The 19,724-nt window shown below is 35.0% G+C and overlaps 1 protein-coding gene across 4 annotated transcripts in view; it reads left to right on the top strand.

Moving 5' to 3' along the window:
* ASAP1 (ArfGAP with SH3 domain, ankyrin repeat and PH domain 1) overlaps positions 1-19,724 on the top strand; it is a 99,484-nt gene that overhangs the window by 48,080 nt on the left and 31,680 nt on the right. For 3 of the 4 annotated variants that reach the window (XM_054385514.1, XM_054385512.1, XM_054385515.1), the window contains exons 10-18: positions 4,141-4,149; positions 4,721-4,821; positions 5,220-5,289; positions 7,172-7,259; positions 8,156-8,204; positions 13,751-13,914; positions 15,548-15,681; positions 16,732-16,823; positions 17,658-17,844. In XM_054385514.1, the coding sequence (XP_054241489.1) occupies positions 4,141-4,149; positions 4,721-4,821; positions 5,220-5,289; positions 7,172-7,259; positions 8,156-8,204; positions 13,751-13,914; positions 15,548-15,681; positions 16,732-16,823; positions 17,658-17,844 (894 nt within the window). The remainder of the gene's footprint in view (positions 1-4,140; positions 4,150-4,720; positions 4,822-5,219; positions 5,290-7,171; positions 7,260-8,155; positions 8,205-13,750; positions 13,915-15,547; positions 15,682-16,731; positions 16,824-17,657; positions 17,845-19,724) is intronic. The other variant, XM_054385513.1, reaches the window with a different exon arrangement.

The raw sequence follows: 19,724 nt of genomic DNA, 5'->3' as shown, positions 1-19,724 counted from the left end.
GATAAATAAAACATTAGTATTTGCCTGGTGTCTACTCAGCTTATTAAGTATTTATTATTAAATGTGAATTATTATAATAATTAAGCATTAGATGCTATTACCAACCCACATACATGATGGGACAGTATTGCTAATATAAGATATACATAAAAGCATAATTTACAAACAGATGTACTGAGTCAGCCAAGTTTCCCACAGTGATCTATGCTTGGGTGTTTAAAGTAAAATGCAAGGCAGTACACACTGGTATTTCCCCATGACAGTTTCTCTACAATCCTGTGGATTTCCTCTCTTTAAATTTGTGCAGTTGCTTTTTGAAGCAGTGTAAACTACCAGCTTCTGTTACAGCTGTGCATTTCCCATCATTGCTACATGTTATGTGGAAAGATCTTACCTTTTATTTGTTTTGAAGTTCCAGATCTGCATACCCTATTCATGATGGGAATACTCTTGAATTTATTACTAGATCATTTCTAATTTTTTGTTTCGTGTAAGTGTTTTCTGACCAGCGTTTAGGACAGAGAAGGAAGCATATAACATTTAATCATTTCAAAGCTGTAACCATATCATCCTGTTTCTGAGTCTTAATAGTCAGCTCAGTATCTTATTTTTTTCCCTCTGCATCACTTTGCATTTGTTTATGCTGATCTTCTCGTATCATTTACTGCCAAGTTACTCACTGTAGATATGTCCTTGAGAAATTCTTCAGTCAGCCTTTCTTGGGTATCCTGAATAATTTAATACCACCTAGCAAACTTTGTCAGTTTGCTGTTCACCCTTTTCTAGATTGTTTTAACGTTAAGCGTCATGTGTGCTGGCAGAGCTCTCTCTAAAATTCATTGGGTTGTTTCCTGCTTTTAACTTGTTAGCTCAGACTTCTCTTGTCCTATAGCTATGTAATTCTTTCCCTTTCATAAGGACCAACAAGTGCCCATTGAAAGTCCACTGATACCAGTCTAATTTCTCATGTATGTTTACTTACTGATTTCTTCAGAGAAGTCCAGGAGGTTTTCGAGACATAACCTTTCTGTACAAAAGCTGCACTGATTTTTCTAGTATATTTAATACTAAATGTACTTCTAAAAGTAGTTATTAATCTTCTGTACATGGTGTGAAGCTTACTTCCCTGGAATTCTTCTGGAACTTCTTTAAAAACGGGAGTTTAGTAACTCGACCATGTATCTTTATGAGCTCTTGTGTAATTTTGTATGTACCATTGTTGTTATGGATACTGCATGTAGATCAAGGGCTTGAAGTTAGTAAATTATTTCAGGTGGGATCAATTAATAAGTAATGTTTGAGTCGTTCATTACACTGTGGTGGTGCTGGTTGTTTTTTGTTGGTAGAATAACTAAATGTAACCCAAAGTCCAATCTATTTCCTGGATGTGTTCTCTTTTTCATGGGAAAGTAACCTCAGTTAAAATATAAAAATTAAACAAATCAAATTCTAAAACTTAGCTACACGTTGCAATAAAGCAGCTGCGTGGGCATCAGCAAAATAAACCCTGCAACTTTTCTGACTTTTTAAAGGTAGTGGAGACAAACCTAAGGACTTGAACAAACCTGCATGTATATATGTATGATAGCTATATAGAAAGTTAACATGATAAGGTTAATTGAAATTAATTGAGGTTGTGCCTTAAAAGAAAAAGGATCAGTAGTGTGATTCTCAGATGCTCAGCCAAATTGTGGGAGACCTGCTGTAATGAAAGAATCTGCTATTTTGGATAAAACAACTGTTTGATCACATTGATGCTCAAGTGTCTCTTTCAAAATCAACGTGAGAACTTTCACTTGTGATTCTGCTACATTGCATGAGTCAGAGCATAATGATGCTGGCAGATATTGAGAAGCTTGATAAACCAATGACTCTTTTATTAGGTATTCAGTATTTTAATCCTGAAATAGCATGCCAGCATTCATTACTCATTACTTAAGTGACAATGAAACTTGCAGGCATGTGACTTGAGTTTCACCAGTCAGCTCTCCATCGTTGTGTATATCTGAATCTTCTAAGTATGTCAAGCTGGACTTGTAACAGATGACCTGGTTGGTTGTGATTAAGAATGCATTTTTTTCCCCCCCTTATATTAGTGTATTATAATGTTGGAAAAATTTTGCATTCGTGTAAGTATTGAACATAAAATGAATGGGATTTTCTCTGGTGGATTTGTAAAATGTCAGAAGTATTCTTATAAAAAATTACTTCAGCATGGAAACAGTTTGCAATAAAACTGAGGCCCTGGTTGCATGTGATTTTTAGATTCTTTGACCCTTTGCGTAAGAGAAAAAAGTTTATAATAGTGATTGCTGTCCAGATTTTAAGTTCTGCCATTTTTGAGCTCCTTTAATTGCCAATAGATGTATGAGCCTTCCTTCCTGTCTCAGGCTGACATACTGTCACAGATGGCAAAGTATATTCCTGCTTGGCTGTTAAGTCTATAAAAGCATATAGAATCTTTCTGAATATTAAATAGTAAGTATGGAAAAATTACTTTTCAGCACCCATACTTCTGTTCAGAAAGAACCACTGATGTGGTAAATGAGCCAACCTTGTTCATTTTCAGGGTCTCATAATGCAGCTTTTGTTTTACTGGTGCATGCGTTCAAGGTGTTTGTGGTGTTACGGGCATCCGTGATGCTCCTACATGTTTCATTGGCATAGCTGTCCTCTCATTGGTGAAATAACTATTGCTGTAATCTTTGAGATTGCCTGGTTCTCAGAAACACACATCTTGGCAATCTTAGAATCGTGGGGTTGTGCAGAAGTGTTAGAGCTGTAGCTTCACAAGCGGACGTACAGTTTCTGTGGCTCTGTTCCATGCGGTGTGTCTAGCTGCCACTGTGTAATGCCTTGGTATCAACCTCCATCTGATTCTATTGCTTTACACAAAAAATTACCCGATTTTGTAAAGTAACTATGGTTAAAGCTTTAGGGAAAAATCTCTTGAGAGATACTTATGTAATTATAATTGTGTAAACTGTATGGTTTGTATGGTGAAAAATGCTTACATGCTTGATTTTTAAAGCAAATCAGGCCTTTAATACAGGCTTTATTGCCTGTATTAATTGTGTGTGTGTATATACATATATATAAATAAATTGTTGGTACAGATGTAACTTAACAAATGAAGTTGAATATATGGAGAATCGTGTTTTGTGTCTGCTTTAACTATTTCTTTACGTTTTTATTTCTTCCCCCAAATCTTCATCTGATTTGCTCTTTGGAATAGGAATTGCACCTTAATACATTATTTCCTGTGGTAATACTAAGAGGATTCCAATTCCAGTAGGGGTCTCAAATTTACTTATAACAAATTAGCTGCTTATTGTGGCAGTGTAAACCTTGCTAACAGCCCATTGCACATAGCAGCCTTCATGTGGCTTCCAACCCCAACTGCAAGCCAAAGCACTTCTCTCTGAACTTCTAGAACAAATTAGTTACAAAATGGAAAACAGTTGTAAGGTCCCTGAGTAAAATAGGAGGGAATAAATTTTCAGTATATATTGGCTTTGGTAATTGTAAGAAACTGCTTTCAAAGAAAAAGCTGATTGCCGAAGAAGTAATGGAATTTTCTGTTCTTTTGATTTTTTTTTTTTTTTTTTTTTTTTTTTGGTGGGATTTTGTCAGATGTTTTTAGGTAATTTTTTCACAACTACGCTCAAAACCATATCAAGGCCTTCTTAATTAATTTTTGCAAACCTGTATTAAAACATACAGAAGTTACCTTTGGACCTGATCTTTTTCAATGGAAATTCAGAATTAGCTGAAGTTTGGAGGGGTATACAATATAGCTATCAAATTAGACAATTTAAATGTAAGAGACTGAAAGACATGTAGGAAAATGTGATCCTGTACTCACTGTCACATCCTGTAGTTGCTTTTGGAAGCCAGTGTCCTATATGCTAGGTTCCGTAGAACTTTATTATAATGTTTTGGCTTTTTGATGAGAAAGGACCAGTGTGCCAAAAAAAAGTAATTACTGCCTTCTTTCTTAGTGTTATTAGGAAAAAAATGGTTTTACTAGATATGAGGGCTATAAAATTCATGTTCAATGAACATTTTTTAAATTAAATGATAATTCTTGTTTTAAATTATTTGCTTTCTCTTTATTGCTTTTGCCTTTCGTGATCGAAGTCTAGGAGAGTAAGTCAATGTTTTAATGAACTTTTGGGGATTTCTTTTTTTTTCTGATGTGCTTATAACAAGTTATTACATTTCGCTTAATTATTTCACTACCTCAGGTCAAAAGTTATTTCAGTTGACTTAATTCACTAAAACTCCTTAATTATATGCGTATTGTTAATTGGCATAAATGAAAAAGGTGATTATTAGCATTTGGAGTTCCTTGTTTGTATGTATGTGTTTCTGTATATATGCATGCTGTATTCTGTTTCTTTCTGTTTGAGATTTTATTGTGGCCTTTTTGATGATAAGATTCTGCAATATTACATTTCTATATTCTAAAAAGTCATTATTTTGAGATTCATATTTGCATCCATAGTATACTTCAAATGCCTAAGTAATGGAGTCTTGAACCTGCAGTTAGTATAAAATCACATGATACAAATCAAGCTTTCCCGTGCATTAGTTCTCTCTTTGTTAATCTTTATTAATTTGTGAAGTTGTCAGAGAGAAGAGAAATAGAGTAAAATAGACCTAAAGGATAGGAATGTGCATGTCAGGAAATGTTAATGGTGTTTTTCCCTTTTTTTAGGATTCACAGAGCAGGCAAGGAGGGTATAGTATGCATCAGCTGCAGGGGAATAAAGAGTATGGCAGTGAGAAGAAAGGTTATCTTTTAAAGAAGAGTGATGGGTATGTTCACGGAGTACATCATCTGTAATCAGAATTATCAGTATGGTCACTGATTTTTATTGTTGTCTCCTGTGAGTGCTAAAGACACACTCTCCTAATGTGTTGTGGCAAGAGAATTTCACTGGTACACAAGAATTTCAACACAGAACTGAATTTAATACAATAAATAGAAAAAATACGACAATCATTTTAAAAAAAGTCATATTAAAAGGGAAGCTGTCACCTTTGTAAATCTCTAAAAGCTAGTTAAGACCTATCATAAAACCCAACTTACTTTTGGTGAGTCATTTAGTAAAATTTTGATTGCATCTGTTTGTTTCTTAAAATGAATGGGATTAATATGTGTATTGAAATCATGGCTAGTTACTGAATTTGTTGTTATTGATGTTCTTACCTAGGTTAAGGAAAGTATGGCAAAGAAGAAAGTGCACTGTTAAAAATGGAATTCTTACCATATCACATGCAACGGTAAGTTATTTTTATACCTTTTTATTAAGGTAATAAATTAATATTATCTTTCTCTGGTGATTCTGTTGGTCTTCGTGTGCTATTACAAGGAAAAAAATGCCACCTATGCTTCTGACTGTTGAATTTCTGTGGATTATCAGAAGTTGGAGACTGACATGAGGAAGTATTGTTAGCATTGCTCTGTTAAAATTTTTCCTAGTTGTCTGCTGCTGACCACTAGTGGGGACTGCACTTCAGGACAAATGGAGCATTACACCTGTTGTTGCTATATTTTTGAGATACGGGATCTGGTTCATCTGAATAAAATGAAGTGTCTACATTGTAGCTGTCTGTATCAGAACAAGATCCTGTACACTCCTGTCTTAGCCACTGGAGATCTGGTCAGTGTAGATGAAGGAGTCTGGGTAGATTTGGTCAGATGTCTTGTTACAACTCAGTTCTGACTGCAGACTGTCCTGGAAGGCCAGTAAGTACCTCATACATAGACATGTGTATTACAGATCTTTCATTCCTACATAGGATGTTAATAATATAAAACATTGTAATGCCTACACATTAATTTTGTAAAAATAAAATGTAATCATCCAACTAATCAGAGTGAGAAAATAAGATTAAAGGTTGGTCTGAAATGAATTTCAAAATTATCAGGGGATTGGATTAAATAAGTGAACATTTCTGTGGCCTTCTAAAAGCTTTCATTTTTGTTTCCCCCCCCCCACTGTTGTAACTTACGACAGTTGATTTAATAGTTAAATGTATCTATCAATAGTTTGATTAGAAAATGGCAGTGCATTTTGTACTAGAGTGCTGGGCTCTTTCAATGACTAGGGAGATAAAGTAATCTGCTTTGAGGAGTCATTTAATCAAATTATTTATACCTAAGTTAGTAATGGTTCAGTTATCACCATTAAAAAATAAAAGTGTATCGTCTACCTCAGGATTTGCTAATTCAGAAGTCTTTTAATTACACCACTGATTGTAGTTTCTCTTTTATTGTATGTAGCTGTGTGAAAGTTCATTCACTCTTTTCTATTGCAGTGTAGAAGAAAGTAATTTTCTTATTTTCAGTGCTGAGAAGTTCAGATCATGGTAGTCTGTTCAAGATGAAACTTTGGAAACTGAGGGTCCAATCACATATTTACTCCTTCAAGGAATTATTGCTCCTTAAATATCAAAAATCTTGAGCTTGTTCTTACAAACACTTGGCTATGTGGGAAATGCACTTCGAGATTTTTAGTTTGTTTAGTTTGATGGGTGTGCATTACTTGTTGGGTTGTTTGTTTTTTGCAATTTCTAACATAAGGAACTCAGAAGTGGTTACTAATAAAACAATTTCCCACTTGAAGATTGTGTCAGCTCTGGTAACATTTAGTCAGCATCTCAATGGTTTCTGATAAACCTGCATAAACCCAAGATACTTCACACACATTTAGTTACCATGTCTTAAGTAACCTAATTGCAGCAATTGTATTTATTCCAAGTCCAGAAAACTGTACATCTCCAGCTTCTCACTTCCCTATTACAGTTTTATATAGAGAAATTGGAATATGGGCATGCTGTAATGAAAAATTACAGAATAGTTTTGCCATTATTTGTAAAATACAATTTTTAAAAGTATTATCATATTCTAAGTCAAGGTTTATTTCTTTAATCCCTTTCAAATAGGCAGGAAGGGTTGTCATGGAGATTTTAATTTTGTATGGATTTAGCAATCTTTCAATTCTGACAGATCAAGTCAGACAAAGTTATGCTGCTCTGAAGCATTTTGAGGGTGTGGATGTATGTATGCCAATGCTTTGAGTTAATATCATGGCCACTCTCCAGAAAGGTAAAATAATTCTAAATCAAGACCTTTTTAAAGTAAAACAAATTTTCTTTTTAGTCCAACAGACAACCAGCTAAACTGAATTTATTGACCTGTCAGGTGAAGCCAAATGCTGAAGATAAGAAGTCTTTTGATCTAATATCACGTATGTAACAACTTTATTACCATATTGCATTATGTGGAATTCCTGCAAAATGCTTTTCACAATACATGAGAAATACTAAGGCTACAGCTGAAAATTCAGCTCTGTATCCAGATACGTGCAGTGCCTCATGAGTGTTTATATACCTCTACTTTTGAAGATGGGTTGAATGAACAAAAGGACAGAAACTTCTCTTGTGTTTATGGTGACATAAATCCTATTCATTTGTGACAAGCCATGAAAGGTAGCATATCTGCTGCTTTTTAAGTTCAAAGAGGTGTTTCCACAGCTTAGTGGAACATGGATAGGTTATATCCACCAGGAACTGAAAAAGTCCTTTGGCCTCATCTTGGTTTTCCTTCAGTACTTACTCGGCTATTTGGTGGGACAAGGAATGCAAGGAGAACCCAATTTCTCCTGTTCTCCTATCTTCCTTTTAAAACATACTTCTGTTTGTCTAAAATGGGTAATGACTGACTTGTCTTCTTGACATTAAAGCTCCTTTGATTTCCCTTCATCTCCATTTGGTCTTGTATAGCACATATCTGTATCCCATCTGAGTTGACGGGTTTTTTTTTTAAAGTAAATGCAGCAGCGTACTGTTTTCAGTCTCTACACATACAGTATTAAACAGAAAACAGTTCCACCATTCTATGTTTACAAGGACATCCCATGAAACCTTTGAATGTGAGGAATAATACCCAGTTCATATTTCATCCTTCAATTTGTAAAAAGAAGTTTCTTAACTTTTCCATAGCTGTCAACAAAGTATTAATGTTGCTGGCTGAGAGCAATTCCTTTTAAAGGCTTTAGTTGCCAAATAGACTTAGTATAAAATATGTTGATATATTATAATACCTGTAATGTGCCAAATGAAAAGTTGTATTTCTTTCTTTCAGATAACAGAACATACCACTTTCAGGCAGAAGATGAACAGGAATACGTAGCGTAAGAATGCTTACACTTTGGCTTTTCCTGCCCCCCCCGCCCCCCAATAGAGATGTGTAAAAATCACACACAGCAGTAGAAATCATTTTCCCAGTTAATGCAAGCTTAGTGTCTACTCTCTATTTTTCCTGCTGTTGTGAATCATTAAACACAAATTTTGTGTCATGCTACAGGGCCCTTGAAAACCTTGTCATGTTTAAAAAATTAAAATAAAAAAAGTTTAAAAAAAAAACAATAAAACATCAACCAGCCAAAAACCCATTTATATTCTGTAGCCTGCCAGCACATGGTTTGTGTGCATTTGCTTAGCCTGATACAGTATATCAGGTTATTAGGATTCAAATTAAATATTTTTAAATGCTTAAGTCTTCTATGTCAACCCTCTTCTACAGTTACTTCTTTTCTTCCTGATCTTACCTTTTTCTGTAATAAGAATAAAGAGATAAATATTTCCACATAAAGCATATAGAAAATATTTGTAGGCAATGCATATTTTTTTTACTGTAGGCTTAGAAATAAACAGCAAAGCAGATCTCTTTGAGATTTGTGTACATGAGAATCCAGTAACTTGCTTCAGCAATGCATGTTTCCAACCAAATTATCGCCTTTAGTACAATCTTTCTTCCTACTTCTTGTCCTGAGGACCTTGTACCACGTTTTTTATCCCGAGTGTTGCTTTTGGTGCCATCAAATGTGTGTTGTGCAGAACATGAAAATCAAATGCTCATCACCTGACAGGTCTTGGAGTAAAGTTACTACTGAAAAGAGCAGGGAGCCTAAGCCTTCCAGGCTGCCTCATTCTTCAAAACTGTTAAGCTCTTTTGTTACATGTCCATATTCTAATGAAGACTGTGTTGCTCCATGTGTATTTTAAAGATACAGGGAAGACTTCCAAGGTATTTTAGTTGTTTGGTGAAGCTGGGAGGGAATGATATTGACAGTTCAGCATTGAAAGGTATGAGAAATGGGAAGGATTGAGAGTTTTGTCATGGAGCTGTTTTTTTCTAAAGTCTTCTACAGGTTTATTTTGGCTCTTAACAGTGCTGACTTGCTGGTCATGCTTACCAAATTAATTCTGGAACTTCAATTATTCCAATAAATGTCATAGTCAAGAAGAAAATAGTGTGATTTCTGATAAGTAATGCACTTGTTGAGTGAGAAGTTTTTGTCTCTGTCATAAATTAGTTTTTACTGTATTTGTTGGTTTACAAGATGAAGTTTGTTTTTCTTCTGTCCTAACACATGAGCAAGGTATGAGGAGTATACATTAGGAAGTTAATTCCTCTGAATGGCAAGTCAGTAAATGTAGTTTAGGTATCTGCCTCTTGGACTGTTTTTGAGTTCCAGGCTGGTTTTGTTTCCTGTTAGAGCTATAGTTACCAGTTGTTTACCACTGAAGTCTGATTTATCACATTAAAGTCCAGTGGCTGAAAAAATGACTTGTACTGGAATACTTTTATATTGCTAGAACTTTAAAAAGTTTCATTTAGCTAAAGAGACATTAGTTGCATCCCAGTGCTGGAATACATGCAAACAAATTTAATCTGTGCTAAGTGTATTTTGCCTGTATTGGCATTGTAATCCACCAGCAGAAAGATATTGTAATGCACCTCAGAGAAGTTCTCTGTTTCAGGAAATTACTGCAATGACCCAAATAATGGTTATGTACTTAGAAGTGTACATTAGAGCTTACTTTCCTGTTTCTTTGGAAAATTTTTTTGCAATATTTTTAGTTAATTGGAGTTCTGGAAACAGTTCGTGACTCTTAATATGTTGATGAAAAACTGCAGTGTAACCAAATGTTTTGTTTTTCTTGTGCAGCCACTGAGCAGACCCTAAATAGCTTTATTATCTCAGGTGTCACATGAACAGCAAGCACCCTTTGACTTCCAACCTTACTGATTTAAGAGCATTCTGCAGGAAGTACATGATTGTAGTTCCTTGGTTAGAGTTGTCATCCCCTTGTTCCAGTTTCCACTAGACTTGCATGTGTGCCTCTCTCTTGACCCTTTCTTCTCCATCTTGTTTTGTCCACTCAGTTTTAGTGCTGCTTCTGTTCTGTCTTCTATTCTTTGTGCACCAACTGAAAAATAAATGCATAAGTAGATTTCTTTTCAAATTGCTTTCCTTTCAGATTCACATCTAAATAAAAACACAAGATGCATCTCGTTATACAGTTTAACTGACCTTGCATACAATTTCCTAGTGATCATTTTAAATTGCTTCCCAAAATTGCTCTTCAAACTACTTAAAAATAATAATTTTGAAAAGGAGATGATTAAACATGCAAATCACTGAGGCCTACATTATTTTACAGATTTATTACTGAATCCATTCAAATATATCTTTTAGTACAGTATATTCCTTGATTTTATTTATTTTTTTTCATCCAGCCAGCTGTCTGTTGACCTTTAATTATTCCTTGACCGGCCTTTAAAAATTCTTAGTTAATTATTGGTTTCTATAGTAGATCAAGTGCAGTGTGTCTAGGAGGAAGAAGAGAAAGGAAATGTCTGTGTATGTGTCTGTATACATATTTATGTGCATATTATAACCTTAGATCTCTGAAATAACCAGAATTACTGTTTTTTAACATATATAATAATAGATACTTTCTACTATGATAATTGTAGATAGAGCAAAACATACTCTGGACATGACTTTTGAATTCTTTTGTGCCCCTTTTTTTTTTTTTTGAAGGTTAATAGTTTATCGACTTCTGTAGATAATACCTGGATTGTAAACAAAGCTATATTCCAAAATTTTGCTGTGAAGAAAAACACATCAAACTTCAGCCTAGTGTTCAGAAACAGTTTTCAGATATTTTTTATTTTGAGAAGTCATGAGGTGGAAGGTCTTAGTAATACCTGTTGTTTCTTCCATACAAAAAAGTTGTCTGTGAATATTTAAACAATATTATGCTATTCTTATTCTGTTTCTGCATTTACCTGGAAACAGCATATCTTACAATAGTAATTGTCAGGAGAGACAGAGATCATTTTTTATTGCAAACTCAAAAACCTGTCAGACTGGTTGTTATTCTGGGGCAGGCATTTCTGGAATTAGAAATACTGAAGAAACATAAGAGGAATCTGAGTGAGACTCTAGCCCACTAAAGATTAATGAATACTTCAGTTTCCTTCATTGGATCCAGAAGTCACCCCTGATGCCAGTTTTTTGTTTAGCCTCGTGAGTTTCTTGAAAACTGGGAATCTCCAGCAAACAAAAGGTTTCAATGGATCATAAAGAACTACTGAGATCCAGAAAAATGAAGTGTGCTAGAAGATTGGACCACCTGTCTTACTGCATCAGAAGACAAAGCAAGATTTGAGTAATTTTTAAATTATTGGAAAATAATAATGCAAATTATTACCAGAAGAGTTTTGACTGTTAGCTTGGCGCTTGTGGCATTGTAAAATGAAGCAAATATATGTTTTTTTTCAAATGAAAGGAATAAAAAATTTAAAAGGTTAGTGTAGATAAAGAACTGCAATCCTAAGGCAGTTTTGATAAACTATTGACATCTAATTACTAAACTGTGTTTACCGATTTGATTTGTTTATTTTTTGAGTATACAGCTTGTCAGGAAGTCCTGGTGACCAGCTGGGGACTTCTTGTGCAAATAGCACCAGCCATTAAAAATGTCTCTCTTATTTGGCTTATAAATGGCCTTGCTGCTGGTGTCTGGGAAGAGTAGATGAGTAGTGCCTCTTGTTCTGATCGTCTCACAGATGACACCAATGACATGCAGCCTTGGACACTGGGTTCCTTCTAGCTGAGCAAACACAACCAAAATAAGTTACTTCTCTTAGAATTAGGAACTCCTTGTACAGAAATCTGTATCGAACTAACAGCTGGCTCAGTCATGCTGTGTTTATTTTAATTGCATGTAATAATTTTTTAATAGTTACTACATAGTTGAATTTTATTCAAAATCTGCCTTTTTAACAAACTAATCAAATTGTAACCCTGAAAGAAATTGTCAACAAATGTCAGAATAAATGTTGCCTGAGTTTAATAATTATTTTACTCTGTGTGTTTAACCAATCATTACTATAACATTAGAAGCCAGCCACCACCACTGCTTATTTTTGTAACAACATTGGACTCATCAGAAAAACTGCAGAAGAATGCCACCTAGTGTGGGTTCTTATTTTATCATACAAATACAGAGAGAGATACTAATATAAATACATTGAGCAAATATATATGGAGAAAATTTATTTTCACATATTCTAATTTCTCTTTAAGGTTGATTTTTCCCCTCCCACCCCCCCCCCACCCCCAATATTTTTAAATAATCTTCTTTTAAGTACAAATTTCCAGGTTATTCTCTTCCCATAAAAATTTAAAAAACAAGGCATATGAAGTATATAATATACAGTGCCTGTATAGCAGCTTGCAGTATTGCAATTTGTATTGCAAGAATGTATACATAAAATTCCCTCTGAAATCTTTTGAAGTTTATCATTGCATTATTATTTCAGCTAGAAATGATTAATTTCAATCTGACTTTCTATTAGTTTGTTTAGATGACTGTAGGCATTTTAGCACATATCAAAAGACATAATTTCAGGTAATTGTGAACAGGAGGACACTGGCAATTTAAAATATTGATGCATAAAGTGTGTGTTTGCAGTAGATCTAAAAGCATCTAAAATCACTATAACTGGGAGGATTTTTTTTTTGTTTAACTTATTCTTTTTCTAAATTAGGCAACACTGCATCTGCAATGTGCTTGTCTTTAGTGTATCTGCTTTCCCCTCTTTATTCCCACCTGAAGGGCAGCAGCCACTGAGAGATTTTTGATTTTTAATTAAAACATTATTGTGTAAAAACAAACCCAAAAACTTTCAGAGTGGCATGGAGCACAGGGGGGCACTGGTGCCTGAAATATCATTCAAGAGTCCTGATTTGTTGCAGTCAGCAGTCACTTTTAAAATTTTCTGTTGGCTATCATCAATATTGTTAGTCTCCTGTTATTTCCTCTTTCTTTTTCCATTTGTTGCCATGGCAATTTTTATTAATTTAGACATTACAGTCTGAGTCTGATTAGTGCACAGAGACCTGCATTTTGAAAGGCCTCTCGACATGAACACATTCAAGAACGTGCTTGCTGTCCTCTCTATGAATAGAGAGATTCTCAGTGCAGAAAGTAGTGGTTGTAACTTTCTCTCCCATTGCTAAAGGAGACTTCAGGAACATCTTGGGCACGTGCTTTTAAAACAGTTAAATTTACTGGAGCTTAATTGCACTCTTTCTCTTCCACAGCTTCTCAGCTTTTGTGAGGAACCTGATAACTGTACTGCACTGGCTTTAAATTGTTCACCAAACCGACATTAGAATTAAGAGTTTTTTTCTTTTCTCGTTCTTCCTTGCCTTCTCTCAAAACTTTCTTTTCCATCTCTCGCTTTTTCCCACTTAGTCTCTCCCACAATACAGTCCTTCCCTATATCCCCACTAATTTTTTGTTCCTGGCAAGCTTTCTACAGTTTAACTTGTATTTGCAAATGCAGATCTTCATTAAGGTCTTTATCTTGTGCTAGATGGATATCAGTATTGACTAACAGCAAAGAAGAAGCATTAAATATGGCATTCCGTGGAGAGCAGAGCACAGGGGAAAACAGTTTAGAGGATCTGACAAAAGCCATTATTGATGACATACAGAGATTACCCGGAAATGAAGTCTGTTGTGATTGTGGCTCACCAGGTATCTCAATTTGTTAATGTCATCAACTTCTTTTGGGGAGCGAAGTAATTTCTTTAAAGAAGTGTTTGTAGAGTGCAAACTAATTCTCTAAGTGATGTGTTGATCAGTGTTCAACCTGTTTTTAAAAGAACAAATATGACTTTCATACGTTAGTTCCGTTTAATTCACTAAAATATTTTTGTGTGTTGTCTGTGCTTACTTCCAGCAGTTCAAGCCCCTCTGGAGTTTGAACTGTTCTTGTTGCACTGTCTCTAGATGCTTGTTGCACTTGAATGGAAGTTGCTTGGCATCACTGATCCTGTGCATGCTACTAAGTAGAAGTGAGTAATGCCTAGACAATGGTTGTGGAAAAGTTGACCTGGCCAGGATCTTACTCTGAGGTTTTATCTTGGCATAAGACTACTGCAATTGCAGTGTCAAAAATACTCAGAAGTGAAATAAGTAGTCTTGTACAAAGAATGAGATCCAGAGTTGGACTCCTAAGAGATTGTATCCTCAGAATACAGAGTTACAGGTCAGTTGTATGACGCTTAAAGCTTGAGAAGAGTCAACTTGTCATAGAACTACTGAATCTATGTGGTAGTTGCCAGCTGTTAACAGTTTTCACATCTAAAGAGACACTTCAAGAAGGTAATACTCATTTGGAACTGAGTAGACAGTATGTGTCTTGAAGATACTTACTGATGCACAAATGATCCAAATAAATACCTTGATAAAAATACAAACTGAAATATAATTATGTCAATTCCTAGAACTGGTTCATTCAATTATATCATCTTATAAAGCTAGAGAAACTTCAGATTACAGTTCTCATTCATCTTTTAATTTATAGTGACATTTTTAAGCTTTACTCCTGCACCCCAGCTTGCTGCTTGGAAACTCTCAGCTTAATCCTTTATCAGTTCCTACTTAAGATCCAGGAAAAGATTAATTTTGAGACCTACATATATACAAAATATCCCTGGAGCTTTTGATTTTCCTTAAAAAATGGTCCTGCTTCTTATGTAGCATTCATAGCATACCATCTATTTGAATATGACATGCAGATCTCCTCCATAATAGCCTTTTTTTTTTTTTTTTAATCTTTTTGGGTTTTGGGGTTTTTTATGTTGTTGTGCTAGCCAGCTTTCCATACATTTCCTACAACATGTTTTACATACTGGAAAATGCTAAGGTTGGGGTTTTTTTTATTTGTTTCTTTGTTTTTTTTAATGAAGAAAGACTATTTAAAGTTTAAGTAGTAAATTTTAAAACTTCAGAGGTTGCCAACAGTAAAATTTAGGAGATCTGCTCCTTTTAAAAACAGGAAACAAAAGGCTTACTTTCTATGGAAACAAATCCTAATTGCAGTCAAATACAGTCATTCGGTATGGATTTACGATTCTAAATTCAGTGCTTTGGGATTGTTCCTAAATCTAAAAAAACATAATTCCATTGGGTAGCTGTTTGTGGTTTATTATGTACTGCAGTTTGGAGAAAAGTATGGAATATACTTAGCTTATTTCCATTTATTAAAACATTATATGAAGAATAATTTCAGAATACACTGGGATTTCTCACCACCATTGAAAACCTTTTTTTTTTTTTTTTCTTTTTTTACTTTGATTAAATATTTCTGTTTTCGATTCTACAGATCCAACATGGCTATCAACTAATTTGGGCATTTTAACCTGCATTGAGTGTTCTGGAATACACAGAGAAATGGGTGTCCATATTTCTCGAATCCAGTCTTTGGAATTAGACAAATTAGGAACGTCTGAACTCTTGGTAAATTTCTTTAATTTAGATTTCTTTTTTTCTTTAGTCAAATGTCGACCTGTAAAGAAGAAACGTTCAGGTGTATAATTTACAGTTAATTTATTTCAAGGTATGGCTTTGCAGAATGTCTTCTTCATATTTTTATATGTATCTTGCAGGAGGGTTTTCACTGTTGTGTTGTTATTGGTGCTATTGACTGCTTCTCACTTCTTATGTTCATTTCATAAGGTTTTGCGGATTTTATATTGATATCCATTGTGATTAGTGCCATAATGATTTTTCCTGTTACTAGCTGGTCTTGACCCTAAATCAGGACAGTCTAAAATCTCTTGTGATTTAAAAAACAAACAAACAAACAAACCCCACCAACAAAGATGATGTGACACATGAGAATGACCATTGCCAATTTTGACAGAAAAATGTTAAAGTTATGAAAGCAATTTGTGACTACTAAAACCAAAAGAAACCAAAACCCAACAACAACCCAAGCCACCAGTTACAGCAGGTTTGTCTCCCTGTTTGTCCTGGGAGAGGACACTTCTTAAAGAGACTTTTCTGGGGGGTGGGGGGGAAATTGAGAGAAGATAGAAGCCAATTCTGAGTTTGTTTATAGGTTGAATATTATCACTAGTACTCTTTTCAAAATCTTGGTGTGTTTACAAAGTTACTATTCACTTGAGTTGCATCTTACTAAGGTCTGAGCTTCTTTCCCCAGAAGGAACTAGTAACTTCCTGTTACTAGGTCGTGTACTAGTACCGTTTCAATGTTTATGCTGCTAGTTTCTCAGGTTGTTTTTTATAGTTTAGGCAGATTGAAATGCAAATAATTAGCTGTGACTGTAAAGCCTAGTGTAAAAGTTCTAGGATGATAATATTCACACTTCAAATTATATTTTAATGGCTTAGTATTTAAATGCAATAATCATGATTTTATTTTCCTAGCTTTTATGTTCCAGCTTTCATTAGTAGTGTGGAAAATGAGCATTTACAGTACAGTGTTTAGGTTACTGTTAGACCCCAAAAAAACCCTACTTTCTTACTTATTTTTTCTTATTGCAGCTGGCCAAGAATGTAGGAAATACTAGTTTTAATGATATTATGGAAGGGAATTTACCTAGTCCTTCACCTAAACCCAGTCCATCAAGTGATATGTAAGTTTTAATCTCTAAATTCTTTAAGTTTATTGTGGAATATATATGTGATGTAAAAGATCTTAAATAGTAACCAAGCCAGAAGAGGGCTAGGATGGCAGAAGACTGGAGTATTTTACTCCAATTGTGGAATTTCGTGTTGTACAGTCACATTTTAGCTGTCTTGCTTTCTCAGTGTAGAAAACTTGGGTCTTTAACTTAGAAAATTTAGACTTAACTTTGTGTAGTTTTCCTTTTTTTTTTTTTTTTCCTAAGTTTGAGTTTCATTATTTTGAACCTTCAATGTTTTTGAGTTTTGTATACCCTCAAGTGAAAAGCAAAGTTGGACTAAGTGACACCAGCTTCAGGTACTGTCTGGAGATGGTGATGAGCTTTTAGTTCCTTTCCCTGGTAGAGGACTTGCACAGAGAGCATAGCAAATGTGGTTTTGCCAGGGAAGACCTTTTAACCTATTATGCTGTTTTGTAGCTGACTTAGTATTTTATCTTTTAACTTGTTTTTAGCATGATTTTTCATGCTTGTCCTGTTTCTAACATATAGCTATGTTTCCATGAGAACTCACATTGTAGGCTTTGCTTTTTCTTTTGTTTCAGTCCCCTGAGTCGGAGTAGTTATTGTATGTAACAAGAAGGCAGGATAAAATTGAGTATGTACTTTATTTTGGGCTTGTTTGCAAGAAAGACATGCATTGTAATAATAAATAAAATGGTCTTTATCTGATAGTTTCCCTCTTAACTTTGCAGCCTGTGACTTAGGCAAGGCGATTTTAAATTTAAACCATTGACCTATTTTTCTAAACATTTCTAAACCAAGATCTATTTTCACACCCCACAGGACTGCACGCAAAGAATTTATCACTGCTAAGTATGTAGATCATAAGTTCTCTAGGAAGACTTGTGCATCTGCAGCAGCTAAACTGAATGAATTACTTGAGGCTGTCAAATCCAGGGATTTACTTGCACTAATTCAAGTCTATGCAGAGGGGGTAGAGCTAATGGAGCCACTGTTAGAGCCTGGACAGGTAAGCTTATCAGGTAAACAAAGCAGAGTATTTTAAATAATGTGTATTTGTAAAATGTCCAGGATCAGGGACCCTAGATGCTAAACAAGAGAAATAACAGCTGAAAACAGAAAAAAAAAGACTCCCTATTATTATCAGGTGGTCTAAAGAAGTGTGAAATGCAATAGTACTATCACAACCTATTCTAGGTGCAACTGTAGTATGTTAAAAAGTACCTGTTCTGCAGTACATTTCTTTTAGGAAGAGGCCCAAAGAGAAGAGGACTTCATAAGCCAGGGTGCCCTAGTAACAAACAGTATCATACTGGCTGAAAGCACGTTACTGACTGTGTAGACATCTGTTTACTCTATATGAGGAAGGAGTAGCTCTGATACCTTCACAGCAGGATGAAGCATTTACAGAAGAACAATTTCTTTTAACCAGGAAGAGAGTTTGGGGTTTGGGGGGGGGGGGGTTGTTTGTTTTTGGGGTGGTTTTTCTTTTGTAATATAAATTTATGAACATTTAATCTTCCTTCTAAAACTACTAACAGCTTTTCAGAAAAGTCAGTACATGCTGACCTCAAGTATCCATGTAGAAACGTTGCTTAAGAGCAATGTAACCTGGTTTTATAAATAATTGATGCTGTGTAACCACTTGGACAGCAAAGTTTTCTCCCATTAGTTTTAAATCCAGCTTGGAGAGATCTCAGAGCAAGTTTTCAACAAGTTCTGTGAAAACAGCTTATTTGGTAAATGACAATGCCTGTTTGTATCAAGTGAAGGGAGTAAGTTCAATAAAGTCTTGGCACTTGAGATATCACCGAGTGCTTGTCATGGATACATATTACAAATTTATTACAAGGTAAACTTTCATATGTAATCCAAAGCAGTTACCACAGAATAAGCTCTTTAATGTTTCTCCACTGTTACAGTCAGTGATGTCTAGAAAGGTACGAACACCTGTCCCGGTTTCAGCTGGGATAGAGCTAATTTTCCTTCTTACGAGCAAGAATAGCTAGAAGCTTCCCATGTTTTGCATGCTAGTGTGAAATAGCACAAGAAGTTGGGAGAATGCATGGTCAGGACAGCTGATGTGAACTAGTCAAAGGGATATTCTGTACCATAGACTGTCAGGCTTATGTGAACTGGGCGCAGTTGACCAGGGGTAGGGGAGCAGATCACTGCTCAGGTGGTCAGTAGATAGTAAGCAATTGCATTGTGCATCACTTCTCCTGTTCTTTTCTCTCTCTCCTTGCATTCTTTTCCACACAATCATTATTATCATATTTCATTATTGTTATTATTTTAGTTTAGTTATAAAACTGTTGATGCATGAGATTTACTTTTTTGTCTTATCCTTCTTTCCATCCCTCTGGGAACATGGGGGAGTGCGTGAGCAGCTGCATGGTGCTTAGCTGCTTGCTGGGGTTAAACCACAACAGTAGTCTGCATTTAGGATGCTCATAACAGCATTTGCCACTAAATTCTCTGATTTTAGTAAAGTCCTTTTTATTTGTAAAGTTGTGACTTCTATGTACTGTAACAGACTTTTTTTAATGCCCTCGGCAGGAGTAAATGAAATATTATTTTAGATTAGTTTCTTAGGCAACTTTTAAACTGAATTAAATAGCATTTATATTTTCATTTAAGTACATGAATACATATGTTCTGTATATAAAAAAAGCTATGATTTAGTTTAAGTTCAGCAAAGATAAACCCTGTATCTGGGAAGGAACAACCCCATGCCTAATATATGCTGGAAATTACCTATCTGGAAAGCAGATTTGCAGAAAAAGACCAGGGGATCCAGAGGTACACCAAGTTGAACATAACCCAGCAGTGTGTGCTTGTGACAAAGAAGGCCAATGGTATCCCAGGCTGCACTAGACAAAGTATTGC

Source organism: Indicator indicator, chromosome 12, assembly GCF_027791375.1.
Source record: "Indicator indicator isolate 239-I01 chromosome 12, UM_Iind_1.1, whole genome shotgun sequence".
Taxonomy (NCBI): Eukaryota; Metazoa; Chordata; class Aves; order Piciformes; family Indicatoridae; genus Indicator; species Indicator indicator.
Note: the sequence above shows the minus strand (reverse complement) of the source record. Positions and strands in the feature narration are given on the sequence as shown.